At 47.4% G+C, this 19,336-nt stretch overlaps 2 protein-coding genes across 4 annotated transcripts in view; one reads left to right on the forward strand and one right to left on the reverse strand.

The window, feature by feature from the left end:
* The first annotated feature begins 1,763 nt into the window (after window positions 1–1,763).
* LOC135055959 (histone H3.3A) lies at window positions 1,764–5,731 on the forward strand. 3 transcript variants are annotated; one of them, XM_063960587.1, is made up of 4 exons: window positions 1,764–1,889; window positions 2,606–2,741; window positions 4,157–4,310; window positions 5,010–5,731. In XM_063960587.1, the coding sequence occupies exons 2-4, from the start codon at window positions 2,614–2,616 to the stop codon at window positions 5,136–5,138; spliced, it is 411 nt and encodes a 136-aa protein (XP_063816657.1). In that variant the 5' UTR covers window positions 1,764–1,889; window positions 2,606–2,613; the 3' UTR covers window positions 5,139–5,731. The 3 variants fall into 3 exon arrangements, with proteins under 3 accessions (XP_063816657.1, XP_063816659.1, XP_063816660.1); XM_063960589.1 differs by lacking the exon at window positions 1,764–1,889 and adding an exon at window positions 2,268–2,383; XM_063960590.1 differs by lacking the exon at window positions 1,764–1,889 and adding an exon at window positions 2,404–2,426.
* Window positions 5,732–5,782: 51 nt separating this feature from the next.
* LOC135055958 (uncharacterized) overlaps window positions 5,783–19,336 on the reverse strand; it is a 179,550-nt gene continuing 165,996 nt past the window's right edge. The window contains exons 15-16 of the mRNA XM_063960586.1: window positions 6,215–6,306; window positions 5,783–5,940 (exon numbers count right to left, since the gene is read on the reverse strand). Coding sequence (XP_063816656.1) covers window positions 5,906–5,940; window positions 6,215–6,306 — 127 coding nt within the window. The 3' untranslated portion in view covers window positions 5,783–5,905. The remainder of the gene's footprint in view (window positions 5,941–6,214; window positions 6,307–19,336) is intronic.

Consider the following 19,336-nt stretch of genomic DNA (forward strand, 5'->3'; position numbering starts at 1 on the left):
TGGAGAAAAAGTTTGTGAATTGCCGCCAACACTATCTCCCTTTCCATGGGGGAAGTTGGTAAGGCCGATTTTAGGTAACGGTGAGGGGGCGTCACCTCGAATTCCAGCTTGTATCCCTGAGACACAATTTGTATAGCCCAAGGATCCACCTGTGAGCGAACCCACTGGTGGCTGAAATGTCGGAGACGCGCCCCCACGGCTCCTGGCTCCGCCTGTGGAGCCCCAGCGTCATGCGGTGGATTTAGTGGAAGCCGGGGAAGACTTTTGTTCCTGGGAACTAGCTGCATGGTGCAGCTTTTTTCCTCTACCCCTGCCTCTGGCAAGAAAGGACGCACCTCTGACCTTATTGCTCTTCTGAGAACGAAAGGACTGCATTTGGTAATACGGTGCTTTCTTAGGCTGTGGAGGGACATAAGGCAAGAAATTTGGACTTCCCAGCCGTAGCTGTGGATACTAGGTCCGAGAGACCGTCTATTCGTCCCTGCAGCTACCGCACTACACATCCAGGCCGAAGCAATTGCCGGCCTCAGCAGTGTGCCAGAATGTGTATAAACAGACTTCAGGAAAGCTTCCTGCTTTCTATCCGCAGGATCCTTTAGGGCGGCCGTATCCTGAGACGGCAGGGCCACCTTCTTAGACAAGCGTGTCAACGCTAGGGGAGGATTCCCAGCGCAACCTGTCCGTTGGCGGGAAAGGATACGCCATAAGTAATCTCTTGGAAATTATCACCTTCCTGTCAGGGGAATCCCAAGCTTTTTCACATAATTCATTTAATTCATGTGAAGGGGGAAAAGTCACTTCATGCTTTTTCTCCGCATACATATAAATCCTCTTGTCAGGGACAGGATTTTACTCAGAAATGTGTAATACATCCTTCATTGCTACAATCATGTAGCGGATGGCTTTAGTCATTTTAGGCTGCAACTTTGCCTCATCGTCATCGACACTGGAGTCAGCTTCCGTGTCGACAACTGTGTCAACTATCTGGGATAGTGTGCGCTTTTGAGACCCTGACGGCTTCTGCGCTGTAGGATCAGGCACGGGTTGAGACCCTGACTGTCCCAAGGTTACAGTATTATCATATAACACCTGCCACATATCCATCCAATCAGGTGTCGGCACCGTCGGCGGCGACACCACACTCAGCTGCACTTGTTCTGCCTCCACGTATGCTTCCTCATCAAACATGTCGACACAGGCGTACCGACACACAGCACACACACAGGGAATGCTCTGACTGAGGACAGGACCCCACAAAGGCTTTTGGGGAGACAGGGAGAGAGTATGCCAGCACACACCCCAGCGCTATATAACCCAGGGATTACACTGTACCTTAGTGTTTACCCCGTAGCTGCTGTTAAATATATCTCTGCGCCTAAATTTATGTGCTCTAACTGCATCCCCTCCGTCCTGAGTCACTCTCCCCCCCCCGCACCACCAGCTGCTGCTGCCTCGTCTCTTTCCCTATTCACTGTCACCAGTGCTATGCTAGCAAGCATTGTGCCGAGCTTTGAAACAAGAACAGGATAGAAGTGTGCTCAAATTCGACCAATCAGGGCACAGGAAAACGGTCTATTTTCATTGGTCCATGCCTGTTTCAATTAACCAATCATAACGTCACGTTTAGAACCAATCACAAGCGGTAAATCTCACCAATCAGCGCACAAGAGCCTTAGGGCGGAGCTGGCGCTAGTGACTCGAATTACGCATCGTGCTCCAGCCAATCAAGAAGCGTACTCAGGTATAAACGGGAGTGACGCAACGAAAGGGAGCTCTGACGTAGCACGTTGTCTGACTATATAAGGTGAGCACTCGGCTGCCTTACGTATAGACGATCCTTGGTGACGGAAGAGTGTGCAGTGTCTTCTAGTAGCAAGACAACATTAGAGGTAGGTGTTGATGGTCGAGGCTAGAGCTAGCAGTGCCTGTACTTGCTCCCGGGGATTGGGAGGTAACGGACTAGGGTGAGCGGTAGCTTTATTTGTGTGTACCTCGGAAAGTTGTTATAGGGCGTGGAAGCGCTGTTTCACTGGTAGCGCTATGTTGCGATCTGTGCTCTATGTGAAGTTGGTGGCTGTGTTGACTGTGCTCGGTGTGGTAGATCGCCCTCACCCCTCCCCCTCTGAAAGGATGGGGCTTTCCACGGTAATGGTGTCCGGAGCTGTATACTTTGTGCCATGAGTGGTTGCTTTTGCCCACGTGATAACACTTGAACGCGCTGGCCGTTGCTGCTATTGTGACGTAACCCTGTATCTGGAGGAGAAACGTCTTGTGAAACTGCTGAGCCAACATCTCCACAGTCGACAACCAACCAGTCTGCTACGCGTCACGTGTCTGTCTCCACGGTTAATAACAACTATAGGCAGTCCCCAGTAGCACCCGTGTGAGTTATCGGTGACCGATCGCACAGGGCTACCCGCCTCCGGGTGTGTAGTGAGCTGTGGGCGCGGCCAACTTTCCGCGTCACTGTATTAGCTGAGCCTCGGTAGTGCTGGCCGTTTGTCAGAGCCCCACCCCTTCCCAAGTCCGTGTGCCGCCGCTGCTGTATGTGTATACGTTGACCAGTGACTACTACACTAACGGTAGCTACTCTTTGTCCTTATAGGTTAGAACATGGCACGTACAAAGCAGACCGCTCGTAAATCAACTGGAGGAAAGGCGCCCCGCAAGCAGCTGGCAACAAAGGCAGCCCGGAAAAGTGCGCCATCTACTGGCGGTGTGAAGAAGCCGCATCGGTACAGGTGTGTATCTGTGCTTGGTTCGTTCTTAGAGTTGCTACCAATGTAACATATTAGTTATCTGTCATCCACTGCTTTATTCTGGCATACTCATGCAGAGAAAATGCTGGTCCTGCTGGCAGGCATATTATCTCACCGCATCAGACCTTGCATATAACATGGGCATACCGCAAGATCTGTGTACTGGCCACAATGTCTTTGTTGGTGCAGGAACACTGCCCCATTCCTGCCCATGTGATGTAATGGGAAATGTACATACAGTGCCTGATGCAGGAGACTTGATACATTGGGAGATATTGATTTCTCCTCCTGCATCTGCCTGCTTGTGGCTAGTCAATGGCTTCTGCATACTGATGTGATAATAAAACTTCAGCTTGCTGCCGGTGGTGAGCTGAAATGTGTGAAGTGACAAGTTTGGGTGCCTAAGTGGGACCTTTTGCATCATGACTATTAGCTTAGTTGGGTGTAGCAGCTTTATTCTGCTAAACCCGACTGCTATGGGTGTAATAAATTCCCTGCTATGGGTGTAATAAATTGAATGTTGCCCTGTGATCTCATCTATCCCTCTCACTTGAGATGGGATATTGGGTGCGATGGAACAATTGAATATTGCCCTATATACTAAACAGTGAAGTGCCAACCAGTTGTCTGGTTTTGTTTGTTTGTTTGTTTTTTTTTTTCCCCCAAGCACAAACTGCAGCTGATTTGCTGTACTATAGCTTTTTCCAAGGCTTAGTACATTGCTGCTATCATGCTGGATGATATGGCATGTTCATTGTCTGATCTTTTCAAATCTGTTGCCCCCCATACACGCTATTGTCTGGGTGTTCCGATTACTGTGGATCAGCCAGGTAATGGTATGGCAATAGTTCTCGTTCTAAACTGGGATGTTTCGGTAGCCTGTCTGTGTTCGTTAACCTATTTAGGTTGGTGTTACTTTAGGCAGGGGTAGCCAACCCTGGTCCTCAAGAGCTACCAACAGTGCATGTTTTCCAGGCCTCTTCAGACTCCACCTGTGGATCTTTTAAAATGTGACAGTAATAACTGTACATGTGCACCTACCAGGTGAGTTGGAAAACATGAACTGTTGGTAGCTCTTGAGGTTCAGGGTTGGCTACCACTAATGCTAGTGTGATTCACTTGGAGCTCCTTCCTCACCCACTTGTAGTACTCGTGGGCATATTTATTGCAGTTTGCATCATGTATGTGATTAATTTGCCCAAATCTGCAATGTGAACTGAGGAGATCGCAAGGATGCCTCAACTATTGCATGCAGGGACAGCTTTATCAGTTTGCTACCTGGAAGCTGATTGGTTGCTATGGACAACATCACAACTCTTTAGAAAGATTACCAGCTTTACACCATTAATGTTCCCATGAGAAGATATGGCACCTTATCTCTCTGTTCTTAATTCTAGGCCAGGAACTGTTGCTCTACGTGAGATCCGTCGTTACCAGAAATCAACAGAGCTACTGATCCGTAAGCTCCCATTTCAACGCCTGGTGAGAGAAATTGCACAGGACTTCAAGACTGATCTGCGGTTCCAGAGTGCTGCTATTGGAGCTTTGCAGGTACATATAACAAACAGTTTGTGATGTAAAAATATACACTGAATGTCTTAAGTTTACTTGAAGATTGATTATATAGACTTATATTTAGCTCTGTTAACTGATCAGTGGACTGAGCAAACACTGGGGGTAAGTGATTTGCCCCCCCCCCCCCCCCCCCCCCCCCCCCCCCCCAAGCTGGCGAGTGCCTTATCTAGCAATGGGCATCTGATCAGAGCAACAATTCAGGAGCTCCAATAGATGCCCATTGTTAAAGATGCTCAGCTGGGGGGTGCAAAAAGCAATTGATTTGTCACGATAGGGAGGAATTTGGTTATGCCGTAATTCACTGCAGGGTGTAGCCTCTGAATGCCCTAGAGCCTGCTTTTCTCACCCAGTAAATTGCCATGTTAACAGGCATTAACCTGTAGAATCCAGGGTACTTTCCCAGACTTGAATTCTTTCTCCCCCGCCCCCCCCCCCCCCCCTTTATGTGTATGCGTGCATGGGTAAACTACGTTCTAATGACTTCCAGTAAACCCTAGACCTGCTTTTCTACAACATTAAGTTTTTCTTGTGGATACTTGTCACACAAGAGGCTTGCTTTCCTTTGTCTCTACTCACAGTTAAATGGTAATCTAGGGATGACAGAATTGTTCTAGAGCAGCTGTACTAGAGACACTTGTATTTGTAGTGCATCTACTAATGCTGTCTTTCCTGCAGGAGGCCAGTGAAGCATATCTGGTGGGTCTGTTTGAAGACACCAACCTTTGTGCCATCCATGCCAAAAGGGTTACCATTATGCCCAAGGACATCCAACTTGCTCGCAGGATACGAGGAGAACGGGCATAGTCGCTTGTGACTAATTTTTATAGTAAATCCTGTAAAATACTTTGTTTTCCATTTGTTTTATATTCTGTCTCCTTTTGTACCTTGCAATCCATTCCATCTGCCACTCAGGGTGACTGCTTATCATGGCTGCCCTCTTACTGTTGGCTCCAATTGGAGCTTGACATAGGGCAGTAGGTGCTTCTACTGCTTTTGCATGACTCTGACCCTGTTCTATGTTGCAACCAATGCAATAAGTTGCTGGTTATAGATCCTCCAGCGTGACAACCATGCTATAACTGCATATACCTGACATTCACCTTGTATTCAAGATATGTTCAAGACTAACAGGGTCATTCTGTTGTGATTATCCTGCCTAGAATTTGACCACACTAAACTGTTGGGACTGTTAGTTTGGTATTCCTGAAGTTTTGCTCCATTGTTTCATGTAACTCAGAGCTGGCAAGTTTAACACTGCTGGCACATCGTGAGGATTTTTTGGTGCTTCTGAAGTGCAGATTGATGTGTTAAGGCAGCTACAGAACACAATGTGCATTTATGAGAGCTATTTTATATATTGTAGTGTCCATATTTTAAATTAAATGTTTTACATTCAATGTTGTCATTCATGTGCTTCTAATGAACACTCAACATCTATAAAAGTTCTTTATTTACACTTAAACAATCGTAGTACAAAGTTTTCTGTCAAAGGGTGCTTTGGTGTTTATAGGCTGCTGCGGTAACATTTGGTGTCTGGTCAGTGAGACAATATTGCTAGTGTAATTTCATCCTCAAACAAACCATTCTGTATGCTTGAAACCTGTTGCTGTAAAGAAAAGTATACAATATGAGCTTAATGACTGTTACAGTGCTTATGTTATACAAGGCTACTCTAAATTTTATTTGACTACTTGCTGTGCTAGGATAAGTCACACTTGTAATACAAAATGTTTGCTGCCCTTCACCATACAAGCTTGACTGACTATGATTAGGACATCAAATGTAGGGGTATTGTGTTTGTAGAATGGCATCTATAAAAATCATAGCTGTTGAAAGATCAGTATTCAATTTATCTACTCCTGGCAAACACCAGTACTCACCAATGCGCTTTATAATCTCCTCGCACTCTTTGTGGTTTAGGGCCTCAAACACTACACAGTTGAAAGAGGTCAGATCAAGGCTTCCAGTCTCACTACAATATGGGGGGGAAAGTTGGTTACATCCTTTGAACATGAAACCTTTTCACCATTATAACTCTTAAGGGCCCTACACATTGGGTGATCTACCGCCAAGCTGCCTGATGGCGGATACAGGTGACCTGGTGGCGGAGGGACAGTGATGGGGGAAGTGAAGTTTCTTGCGCAGGGCCATGCATCATTCATCGCTGGAGCCCTCCACACAAAGATATGAATGGTATCTTGATCATTTATGAATAAGATCATTCATATCTTTGACTGATGTGAGCCAGTGTGTAGGGCCTACTAGGATTACGGTAATGTTTTGGGTTCCCCTCAATGGCCAAAATGTCACCCAACAAGGTGGCTAACTGTTTGCATATTTGTAATGAGCAAAGATTTAAAGAAATTGAGGGATGTACAGAATGTTTTGTAGAGGTTTCTCAGACTACTAAACTAGTGTGTACATATAGCTATACTCTTGATCAGAGTTAACAAGGGCAAAATTTACATAATTACTACTCGTGGCTTCTACATATCTGGACAAGCATATATTGCTGGGGTGCTAAAGTTTATACTTACAGCCAGAGACTAACCATGGCTGATGCAAACTTGTGCTACTCCTTTGAGGATCCAGCACATCTTCTGGACAAGAGTGCATACATGTACTGTATTTTATATAAAGTGGGTAGGTTGAGGTCAGAGGCTTTAATGAACAGGAGTAATTGAAGCAATGCAGGCTGACACATCTGGCAATCAATGAAGAGGTAAGTTGGGGGTGGGAGGGGTGTAAGGCTTGAGATGAGGTCAGAGGGTTGGATGTGAGAGATCAACAATGTAAATGAATGGCATGAAGCCCAACAAAGGATATTAATGTTACAAGCATTTCTCTAACGTCCTAGTGGATGCTGGGGACTCTGTCAGGACCATGGGGAATAGCGGCTCCGCAGGAGACAGGGCACAAAAGCAAGCTTTTAGGATCACATGGTGTGTACTGGCTCCTCCCCCTATGACCCTCCTCAAAGCCTCAGTTAGGTTTTTGTGCCTGGCCGAGAAGGGTGCAATCTAGGTGGCTCTCTTAAAGAGTTACTTAGAAAAAGTTTTTAGGTTCTTTATTTTCAGTGAGTCCTGCTGGCAACAGGCTCACTGCATCGAGGGACTTAGGGGAGAGATTTTCAACTCACCTGCGTGCAGGATGGATTGGATTCTTAGGCTACTGGACATAGCTCCAGAGGGAGTCGGAACACAGGGCTCGCCCTGGGGTTCGTCCCGGAGCCGCGCCGCCGACCCCCCTTGCAGACGCTGAAGATGAAGAGGTCCGGAACCAGGCGGCAGAAGACTCTCAGTCTTCATCAGGTAGCGCACAGCACTGCAGCTGTGCGCCATTGTTGTCAGCACACTTCACACAGCGGTCACGGAGGGTGCAGGGCGCGGGGGGGGGGGCGGGCGCCCTGGGCAGCAATGTATAATACCTGTATGGCGAAAAATACATCACATATAGCCCTTGAGGCTATATGGATGTATTTAACCCCTGCCAGATATCTAAAACTCCGGAGAAGAAGCCTGCCGAAAAGGGGGTGGGGCCTACTCTCCTCAGCACACAGTGCCATTTTTCCCTCACAGAAAGGCTGGTGGGAAGGCTCCCATGCTCTCCCCTGCACTGCACTACAGAAACAGGGTTAAAATAGAGAGGGGGGGCACTGATTTGGCGATATGTATATATATTAAAATACTATAAGGGAGGAACACTTATATAAAGGTTGTCCCTGGATAATTATAGCGTTTTGGTGTGTGCTGGCAAACTCTCCCTCTGTCTCCCCAAAGGGCTAGTGGGTCCTGTCCTCTATCAGAGCATTCCCTATGTGTGTGCTGTATGTCGGTACGTGTGTGTCGACATGTATGAGGAAAATATTGGTGAGGAGGCGGAGCAAATTGCCTGTAATGGTGATGTCACTCTCTAGGGAGTCGACACCGGAATGGATGGCTTATTTATGGAAATTACGTGACAATGTCAACACGCTGCAAGCCGGTTGATGACAAGAGAGGGCCGGCGAACAAATTAGTATCTGTCCAGGCGTCTCAAACACCGTCAGGGGCTGTAAAATGCCCATTTACCTCAGTCGGTCGACACAGACCCAGACACGGACACTGATTTCAGTGTCGACGGTGAAGAAACAAACGTATTTTCTTTTAGGGCCACACGTTGTCTTACAAAAGCCCATATTTGATTTTCCATTCGGACAGGGCAGAACTGCGGACTCGTCCCCAGTTTCTTCCTAAGGTGGTGTCAGCGTTTCACCTGAAACAACCTATTGTGGTGCCTGCGGCTACTAGGGACTTGGAGGACTCCAAGTTGCTAGACGTTGTCAGGGCCCTGAAAATATATATATATATATATATATATATATATATATATAATTCCAGGACGGCTGGAGTCTGAAAGTCTGACTTGCTGTTTATATTGTAGGCACCCAAAAAGCTGGGTGCTCCTGCTTCTAAGCAGACTATTGCTCGTTGGATTTGTAGTACAATTCAGCTTGCACATTCTGTGGCAGGCTTGCCACAGCAAAAAATATGTAAATGCCCATTCCACAAGGAAGGTGGGCTCATCTTGGGCGGCTGCCCGAGGGGTCTCGGCATTACAACTCTGCCGAGCAGCTACGTGGTCGGGGGAGAACACGTTTGTAAAATTTTACAAATTTGATACCCTGGCAAAAGAGGACCTGGAGTTCTCTCATTCGGTGCTGCAGAGTCATCCGCACTCTCCCGCCCGTTTGGGAGCTTTGGTATAATCCCCATGGTCCTGACGGAGTCCCCAGCATCCACTAGGACGTTAGAGAAAATAAGATTTTACTTACCGATAAATCTATTTCTCATAGTCCGTAGTGGATGCTGGGCGCCCATCCCAAGTGCGGATTGTCTGCATTACTTGTACATAGTTATTGTTACAAAAAAAATCGGGTTATTTTTGTTGTGAGCCATCTTTTTTAGAGGCTACTTCATTGTTATCATACTGTTAACTGGGTTCAAATCACAAGTTGTACGGTGTGATTGGTGTGGCTGGTATGAGTCTTACCCGGGATTCAAGATCCTTCCTTATTGTGTACGCTCGTCCGGGCACAGTACCTAACTGAGGCTTGGAGGAGGGTCATAGGGGGAGGAGCCAGTACACACCATGTGATCCTAAAAGCTTGCTTTTGTGCCCTGTCTCCTGCGGAGCCGCTATTCCCCATGGTCCTGATGGAGTCCCCAGCATCCACTACGGACTATGAGAAATAGATTTATCGGTAAGTAAAATCTTATTTTTAAGTGTCTGCATTACAGCTTCAAAAATCCAACTTGAACTTAAAGCAGAGCCATAAAATGCTTTAAATTGAATCAAGGGCCAGTACTGGACCACAAGCCAGCCCAAAGTCAGCAGTAGGGGGTCTGAAACAATTACCTGGTGGCCCATATTCTGTCTACACCTGCTTTATAATGTAATTGTTAGGTTATCTGGACTATACATGTGTTAAAACTAGATATATTTAAGAGTACTTATAATTTTACAAGTACTCTTAAGTACACTATTCTTAAAACCCAAGATAAGTGAAGATGTATTACTGTGAAACAATGGGTGAGATTCAAATGATATATCATGCCCAATTTTTTTTCTAAAAAGATCTGTTATTGTGCCCATAGTAATCAGGTTTAGCTGTGTAAAGGGTTGTGTGCCTCGCTACTCCAGGGGTAGCAAGCTGAAATGATACAACGTCCCTGAGGGCAGAAACAGAATGGGTGTGGAAAGGGGTGAAAAAGAATTGAATCCCACCCCATGTGTCATAATGCCTTTATGATATGGCATGAACACAATCTGGTGAATTGGTAGATGCTAACATTTATAAGAGTATTCCTACTGTTTGTATATCATACCGCTATTAAACAGACTACAAAGTCTCTTTTTGCTTTTACCCTCATATTAGGCCATATCTGTTTTAAGCTCACATAAAGGGAGAGTCTAATGCTGGGTGCACACTTTGCATAGTTATCCATTCAGCCTGACAAATGACATATTGCAAAATACCATCTGTCTGTATGTACAGCATTCACAGATATATTGCATCAGCCCTGCAGCACAGTTGATGCCTATGTATCTTACAGCTGTAGGTACTGCATACATCACAACTCAGCAGGGAAGCTTAAAAGCTCACCCACATGTGATGTCTGGCCAGACATTTCAAGCAGGAGATTGGGAAGTGCGTATAACTTTAGCAATCAGTTGCTTGGACTGTGGACTGGCAGACAAGTTAGCCAGATGTGAGCCCAGCATTAATATATGAGGTAATATTGTCCAACTAAGGAAAACCTGGCTTAAACTAAGAAATGGAGTCACATTTGATAAAGTTCTATAATGAGTATATTTAAGCTAACTTCTGGTATATACTGTACATTCCAGCTTTAGCACTACATAAAGGGTATTTCAAGTAGGAGATGGTTTGGACATGGAAGATAAATTTGCATTGCCGTTACAAACTAGCATTTCCTTTTTCAGAGTAAACTGCTGTTTCTTCTCCCTTCCATAGGGTTGATTGATAGGACTAGGCACCAAACAGTTAAAAAAAACATTTCTCTATCGTCCTAGTGGATGCTGGGGTTCCTGAAAGGACCATGGGGAATAGCGGCTCCGCAGGAGACAGGGCACAAAAAGTAAAGCTTTTCCAGATCAGGTGGTGTGCACTGGCTCCTCCCCCTATGACCCTCCTCCAGACTCCAGTTAGATTTTTGTGCCCGGCCGAGAAGGGTGCAATCTAGGTGGCTCTCCTAAAGAGCTGCTTAGAGAAAGTTTAGCTTAGGTTTTTTATTTTACAGTGAGTCCTGCTGGCAACAGGATCACTGCAACGAGGGACTGAGGGGAGAAGAAGTGAACTCACCTGCGTGCAGGATGGATTGGCTTCTTGGCTACTGGACATTAGCTCCAGAGGGACGATCACAGGTACAGCCTGGATGGTCACCGGAGCCGCGCCGCCGGCCCCCTTGCAGATGCTGAAGTTAGAAGAGGTCCAGAATCGGCGGCTGAAGACTCTGACAGTCTTCTAAAGGTAGCGCACAGCACTGCAGCTGTGCGCCATTTTCCTCTCAGCACACTTCACACGCTGTCACTGAGGGTGCAGGGCGCTGGGGGGGGGCGCCCTGGGAGGCAAATGTAAACCTATATACTGGCTAAAAATACCTCACATATAGCCCCCAGAGGCTATATGGAGATATTTAACCCCTGCCAAACTTCACTAAAGAGCGGGAGACGAGCCCGCCGTAAAAGGGGCGGGGCCTATCTCCTCAGCACACAGCGCCATTTTTTCTCTCACAGAAAGGCTGGAGAGAAGGCTCCCAGGCTCTCCCCTGCACTGCACTACAGAAACAGGGTTTAAACAGAGAGGGGGGGCACAAATTGGCGATATAAATATATATATAAAGATGCTATTAGGGAGAAACACTTATATAAGGTTGTCCCTATGTAATTATAGCGTTTTTTGGTGTGTGCTGGCAAACTCTCCCTCTGTCTCTCCAAAGGGCTAGTGGGGTCCTGTCCTCTGTCAGAGCATTCCAGGTGTGTGTGCTGTGTGTCGGTACGTGTGTGTCGACATGTATGAGGACGATGCTGGAGGAGGCGGAGAAATTGCCTGTAATGGTGATGTCACTCTCTAGGGAGTCGACACCGGAATGGATGGCTTATTTAGGGAATTACGTGAGAATGTCAACACGCTGCAAGGTCGGTTGACGACATGAGACGACCGACAAACAATTAGTAACGGTCCAGGCGTCTCAGAAACACCGTCAGGGTTTTTTTATAAAAAACGCCCATTTACCTCAGTCGGTCGACACAGACACGGACACTGAATCCAGTGTCGACGGTGAATAAACAAACGTATTCCTCATTAGGGCCACACGTTAAGGGCAATGAAGGAGCTGTTACATATTTCTGATACTACAAGTACCACAGAAAAGGGTATTATGTGGAAGTGAAAAAACTACCTGTAGTTTTTCCTGAATCAGATAAAATAAAATGAAGTGTGTGATGATGCGTGGGTTTACCCCGATAGCAAATATTGGCGTTATACCTTTTCCCGCCAGAAGTTAGGGCGCGTTGGGAAGCACCCATTAGGGTGGATAAGGCGCTCACACACTTATCAAGTGGCGTTACCGTCTCCAAATACGGCCGCCCTCAAGGAGCCAGCTGATAGGCAGCTGGAAAAATATCCTAAAAAGTATATACACACAGACGGTGGTTATACTGCGACCAGCGATCGCCATCAGCCTGGAGATGCAGTGCTGGGTTGGCTTGGTCGAATTCCCTGACTAAAAATATTTTATTGATATAGAGCATTTAATAGGATGCATTCTATATATATGTATGCGAGATGCACAGAGGGATATTTGCACTCTGGCATCAAGATAAGTGCGTTGTCCATATCTCCCAGAAGATGTCATGGACACGACAGTGGTCAGGTGATACAGATCCCATACGGCACATGGAAGTATTGCCGTATAAAGGGAAGGAGTTATTTGGGGTCGGTCCGTCGGACCTGGGGGCCACGGCCACAGCTGGGAAATCCAACCTTTTTACCCCAAGTTACATCTCAGCAGAAAAAGACACTGTCTTTTCAGCCTCAATCCTTCCGTTCCCATGTGGGCAAGCGGGCAAAAGGCCAGTCATATCTGCCCAGACATAGAGGAAAGGGAAGTAGACTGCAGCAGGCAGCCCCTTCCCAGGAAAAGAAGCCCTCCACCAGTGGGGGGGTAGTCTCAAGAGTCTCAGCGCGCAGTGGGATCACTCGCAAGTTGACCCCTAGATCATACAAGTATTATCCCAGGGGTACAGATTGGAGAGTCGAGACATTTTTTCCTCGCAGGTTCCTGAAGCCTGCTTTACCAACGGCTCCCTCCGACAAGGAGGCAGTATTGGGAAAAAATTCACAAGCTGTATTTCCAGCAGGTGATAATCAAAGTACCCCTCCTACAACAAGGAAAAGGGTATTAGTCCTCCACACTATATTGTGGTACTGAAGCCAGACGGCTTGGTGAGACATAGTCTAAATCTGAAATCTTTGAACACTTACATAAAAAGGTTCAAATCAAGATGGAGTCACTCAGAGCAGTGATAGAGAACCGGAAAAAAGGGGACTATATGGTGTCCCTGGACATCAAGGATTACCTCCATGTCCAAATTTGCCCTTCTCAACAAGGGTACCTCTGGTTCGTGATACAGAACTGTCAATATCAGTTTCAGACGCTGCCGTTGAATTATCCACGGCACCCCGGGCCTTTACCAAGGTAATGGCCGAAAAGATGATTCTTAAAAGAAGAAAGGCATCTAAATTATCCCTTACTTGGACGATATCCTGAAAGGGACAAGTTTCCAGAGAACAGTTGGAGGTCGGAAAAGAACTATCTAAAGTAGTTCTACGACAGCACGAGTGGATTCTAAATATTCCAAAAATCGCAGCTGTTTTCCGATGATACGTCTGCTGTTCCTAGGAATGATTCTGGGCATAGTCCAGAAAGAGGTATTTCTCCTGGAGGGGAAAGCCAGGGAGTTATCCGACCTAGTCAGAAACCTCCTAAATCCAGGCCAAGTATCAGTGCATCAATGCACAGGAGTCCTGGGAAAAATGGTGGCTTCTTACGAAGCGATTCCATTCGGCAGATCTCACGCAAAAACTTTTCAGGGGGATTTGCTGGACGAATGGTCCGGATCGCATCTTCAGATGCATCAGCGGATAACCCTGTCTCCAAGGACAAGGGTGTCTCTTCTGTGGGGGCTGCAGAGTGCTCATCTTCTAGAGGGCAGCACATTCAGCATTCAGGACTGTGTTCTGGTGACCACGGATGCCAGCCTGAGAGGCTGGGGAACAGTCACACAAGGAAGAAATTTCCAAGGAAGTGTGGTCAAGTCTGGAGATTTCTCTCCACATGAATATACTGGAGCTAAGGGCAATTTACGATGCTCTGAGCCTAGGAAGACCTCTGCTTCAAAGTCAACCGGTGCTGATCCAGTAGGACATCATCATGGCAGTCGCCCACGTAAACAGACGGGGCGGCACAAGAAGCAGGAGGGCAATGACAGCAAGGATTCTTCGCTGGGCGAAAGATCATGTGATAACACTGTCAGCAGTGTTCATTCCGGGAGTGGACAACTAGGAAGATTTCCTCAGCATAAATGAATTCCACCCGGAAAAGTGGGAACTTCATCTGGAAGTTTCCACATGTTTGTAAACCGTTGGGAAAGACCAAAGGTGGTTATGATGGCGTCCCACATGAAGCGCCAGGTCTAGAGACCCTCAGGCAATAGCTGGGACGCTCTGGTAACACCGTGGGTGTACCAGTCGGTGTATGTGTTCCCTCCTCTGCCTTTCATACCCAGTGTATGGAGAATGATAGGAAGGAGAGGAGTAAGAACTATACTCGGGGTTCCGGTTTGGGCCAAGAAGAACTTGGTACCCGGAACTTCAAGAGATACTAGAAAGGATCTTGATTCAGCAAGAATCATGTCTGTTCCATGACTTACCGCAGCTGCGTTGACGCCAGGGCGGGTGAACGCCGGATCCTAAGGGAAAAAGGCATTCCGGAAGAGGTCATCCCTACCCTGGTCAGAGCCAGGAAGGAGGTGACCGCACAACATTATCACCGCTTAGGTGAAAATATGTTCCATGGTGTGAGGCCAGGAAGGCTCCACGGAAGAATTTCAACTAGGTTAATTCCTACATTTCCTGCAAGCAGGAGTGTATATGGGTCTCAAATTGGGGTCCATTAAGGTTCAAATTTCGACCGGTCGATTTTCTTCCAGAAAGAAATTGGCTTCAGTTCCTGAAGTCCAGAAGTTGTTAAGGGAGTACTGCATATACAACCCCTTTTTGATGTCTCCAGTGGCACTGGGCGATCTCAACGTAGTTTGGGATTCCTAAAATCACATTGTTTTAAACAACTCAAATCTGTGGATTTGATATATCTCACATGGAAAGTGACCATGCTGTTGGTCCTGGCCTCGGCCAGGCGAGTGTCAGAATTGGCGGCTTTATCTCACAAAGCCATATCTGATTGTCCATTCGGACAGAGCAAAGCTGTGGACTCGTCCCCAGTTTCTCCCTAAGGTGGTGTCAGCGTTTCACCTGAACCAGCTTATTGTGGTGCCTGCGGCTACTAGGGACTTGGAGGACTCCAAGTTGCTGGATGTTGTCAGGACCCTGAAAATATAGTTTCCAGGTCGGCTGGAGTCAGGAAATCTGACTTGCTGTTTATCCTGTATGCACCCAACAAGCTGGGTGCTCCTGCTTCTAAGCAGACTATTGCTCGTTGGATTTGTAGTACAATTCAGCTTGCACATTCTGTGGCAGGCTTGCCACAGCAAAAAATATGTAAATGCCCATTCCACAAGGAAGGTGGGCTCATCTTGGGCGGCTGCCCGAGGGGTCTCGGCATTACAACTCTGCCGAGCAGCTACGTGGTCGGGGGAGAACACGTTTGTAAAATTTTACAAATTTGATACCCTGGCAAAAGAGGACCTGGAGTTCTCTCATTCGGTGCTGCAGAGTCATCCGCACTCTCCCGCCCGTTTGGGAGCTTTGGTATAATCCCCATGGTCCTTTCAGGAACCCCAGCATCCACTAGGACGATAGAGAAAATAAGAATTTACTTACCGATAATTCTATTTCTCGGAGTCCGTAGTGGATGCTGGGCGCCCATCCCAAGTGCGGATTATTCTGCAATACTTGTACATAGTTATTGTTACAAAAATCGGGTTATTGTTGTAGGAAGCCGTCTTTCAGAGGCTCCTTTTGTTATCATACTGTTAACTGGGTTTAGATCACAAGTTGTACGGTGTGATTGGTGTGGCTGGTATGAGTCTTACCCGGGATTCAAAATCCTCCCTTATTGTGTACGCTCGTCCGGGCACAGTACCTAACTGGAGTCTGGAGGAGGGTCATAGGGGGAGGAGCCAGTGCACACCACCTGATCTGGAAAAGCTTTACTTTTTGTGCCCTGTCTCCTGCGGAGCCGCTATTCCCCATGGTCCTTTCAGGAACCCCAGCATCCACTACGGACTCCGAGAAATAGAATTATCGGTAAGTAAATTCTTATTTTTTCTCTAACATCTTAAGTGGATGCTGGGGACTCCGTAAGGACCATGGGGGATAGCGGCTCCGCAGGAGACTGGGCACATCTAAAGAAAGCTTTAGGACTAACTGGTGTGCACTGGCTCCTCCCCCTATGACCCTCCTCCAAGCCTCAGTTAGATTTCTGTGCCCGACGAGAAGGGTGCACACTAGGGGCTCTCCTGAGCTTCTTAGTGAAAGTTTTAGTTTAGGTTTGTTATTTTCAGTGAGACCTGCTGGCAACAGGCTCACTGCATCGAGGGACTAAGGGGAGAAGAAGCGAACTCACCTGCGTGCAGAGTGGATTGGGCTTCTTGGCTACTGGACATTAGCTCCAGAGGGACGATCACAGGCCCAGCCTGGATGGGTCCCGGAGCCGCGCCGCCGGCCCCCTTACAGAGCCAGAAGAGCGAAGAGGTCCGGAAAAATCGGCGGCAGAAGACGTTCCTGTCTTCAATAAGGTAGCGCACAGCACTGCAGCTGTGCGCCATTGCTCTCAGCACACTTCATACTCCAGTCACTGAGGGTGCAGGGCGCTGGGGGGGGGCGCCCTGAGACGCAATAAAACATGATAAAAATACCTTACATGGCAAAAAATACATCACATATAGCTCCTGGACTATATGGATGCATTTAACCCCTGCCAGAACATACAGAAAAACGGGAGATAAGGCTGCCGAAAAGGGGGCGGAGCCTATCTCCTCAGCACACTGGCGCCATTTTCCCTCACAGCTCAGTTGGAGGGAAGCTCCCTGGCTCTTCCCTGCAGTCACTACACTACAGAAAGGGTTAAAAAAAGAGAGGGGGGCACTAATTAGGCGCAGTATTAAAACATACAGCAGCTATAAGGGGAAAAACACTTATATAAGGTTATCCCTGTGTATATATGTGTATATATATATATATATATATATATATATATATATAGCGCGCTCTGGTGTGTGCTGGCATACTCTCCCTCTGTCTCCCCAAAGGGCTAGTGGGGTCCTGTCCTCTATCAGAGCATTCCCTGTGTGTGTGCTGTGTGTCGGTACGTTTGTGTCGACATGTATGAGGAGAAAAATGATGTGGAGACGGAGCAGAGTGTCTGTAACAGTGATGTCACCACCTAGGGGGTCGACACCTGAGTGGATGTACTGTTGAAAATTACGTGACAGTGTCAGCTCTGTATAAAAAAACAGTGGTTGACATGAGACAGCCAGCTACTCCGCTTGTGCCTGTCCAGACGTCTCATAGGCCGTCAGGGGCTCTAAAGCGCCCGTTACCTCAGATGGCAGATACAGACGCCGACACGGATACTGACTCCTGTGTCGACGGTGAAGAGACAACCGTGATTTCCAGTAGGGCCACACGTTACATGATTGAGACAATGGAAAATGTTTTATACATTTCTGATAATACGAGTACCACCAAAAAATAAGAATTTACTTACCGATAATTCTATTTCTCGTAGTCCGTAGTGGATGCTGGGGACTCCGTCAGGACCATGGGGATTAGCGGCTCCGCAGGAGACAGGGCACAAAAGTAAAAGCTTTAGGATCAGGTGGTGTGCACTGGCTCCTCCCCCTATGACCCTCCTCCAAGCCTCAGTTAGGATACTGTGCCCGGACGAGCGTACACAATAAGGAAGGATTTTGAATCCCGGGTAAGACTCATACCAGCCACACCAATCACACTGTACAACCTGTGATCTGAACCCAGTTAACAGCATGATAACAGCGGAGCCTCTGAAAAGATGGCTCACAACAATAATAACCCGATTTTTGTAACAATAACTATGTACAAGTATTGCAGACAATCCGCACTTGGGATGGGCGCCCAGCATCCACTACGGACTACGAGAAATAGAATTATCGGTAAGTAAATTCTTATTTTCTCTGACGTCCTAGTGGATGCTGGGGACTCCGTCAGGACCATGGGGAATAGCGGCTCCGCAGGAGACAGGGCACAAAAGCAAGCTTTTAGGATCACATGGTGTGTACTGGCTCCTCCCCCTATGACCCTCCTCCAAGCCTCAGTTAGGTTTTTGTGCCCATCCGAGCAGGGTGCAATCTAGGTGGCTCTCTTAAAGAGTTGCTTAGAAAAAGTTTTTAGGTTCTTTATTTTCAGTGAGTCCTGCTGGCAACAGGCTCACTGCATCGAGGGACGTAGGGGAGAGAAGTGAACTCACCTGCGTGCAGGATGAATTGGCTTCTTAGGCTACTGGACACCATTAGCTCCAGAGGGAGTCGGAACACAGGTCTCGCCCTGGGGTTCGTCCCGGAGCCGCGCCGCCGACCCCCCTTGCAGATGCTGAAGATTGAAGAGGTCCGGAACCAGGCGGCAGAAGACTTTCAGTCTTCATCAGGTAGCGCACAGCACTGCAGCTGTGCGCCATTGTTGTCAGCACACTTCACACAGCGGTCACGGAGGGTGCGGGGGGGGGGGGCGCCCTGGGCAGCAATGTATAATACCTGTATGGCGAAAAATACATCACATATAGCCCTTGAGGCTATATGGATGTATTTAACCCCTGCCAGATATCACAAACTCCGGAGAAGAAGCCCGCCGAAAAGGGGGCGGGGCCTATTCTCCTCAGCACACAGCGCCATTTTCCCTCACAGAAATGCTGGTGGGAAGGCTCCCATGCTCTCCCCTGCACTGCACTACAGAAACAGGGTTAAAACAGAGAGGGGGGGCACTGATTTGGCGATATGAATATATATTAAATGCTATAAGGGAGGAACACTTATATAAAGGTTGTCCCTGTATAATTATAGCATTTTGGTGTGTGCTGGCAAACTCTCCCTCTGTCTCCCCAAAGGGCTAGTGGGTCCTGTCCTCTATCAGAGCATTCCCTATGTGTGTGCTGTATGTCGGTACGTGTGTGTCGACATGTATGAGGAAAATGTTGGTGAGGAGGCGGAGCAAATTGCCTGTA

This window comes from Pseudophryne corroboree, chromosome 3 (genome assembly GCF_028390025.1).
Source record: "Pseudophryne corroboree isolate aPseCor3 chromosome 3, aPseCor3.hap2, whole genome shotgun sequence".
In the NCBI taxonomy this organism is placed as follows: domain Eukaryota; kingdom Metazoa; phylum Chordata; class Amphibia; order Anura; family Myobatrachidae; genus Pseudophryne; species Pseudophryne corroboree.

Excerpts from the sequence above, each read along its gene's own strand:
- LOC135055959 (XM_063960587.1), top strand. The coding sequence starts at position 2,614 with ATGGCACGTACAAAGCAGACCGCTCGTAAATCAACTGGAGGAAAGGCG. Across the intron at positions 2,742-4,156 it reads AAGAAGCCGCATCGGTACAG|GCCAGGAACTGTTGCTCTAC; the intron begins GTGTGTATCTGT and ends TCTTAATTCTAG. Across the intron at positions 4,311-5,009 it reads CTGCTATTGGAGCTTTGCAG|GAGGCCAGTGAAGCATATCT; the intron begins GTACATATAACA and ends TCTTTCCTGCAG.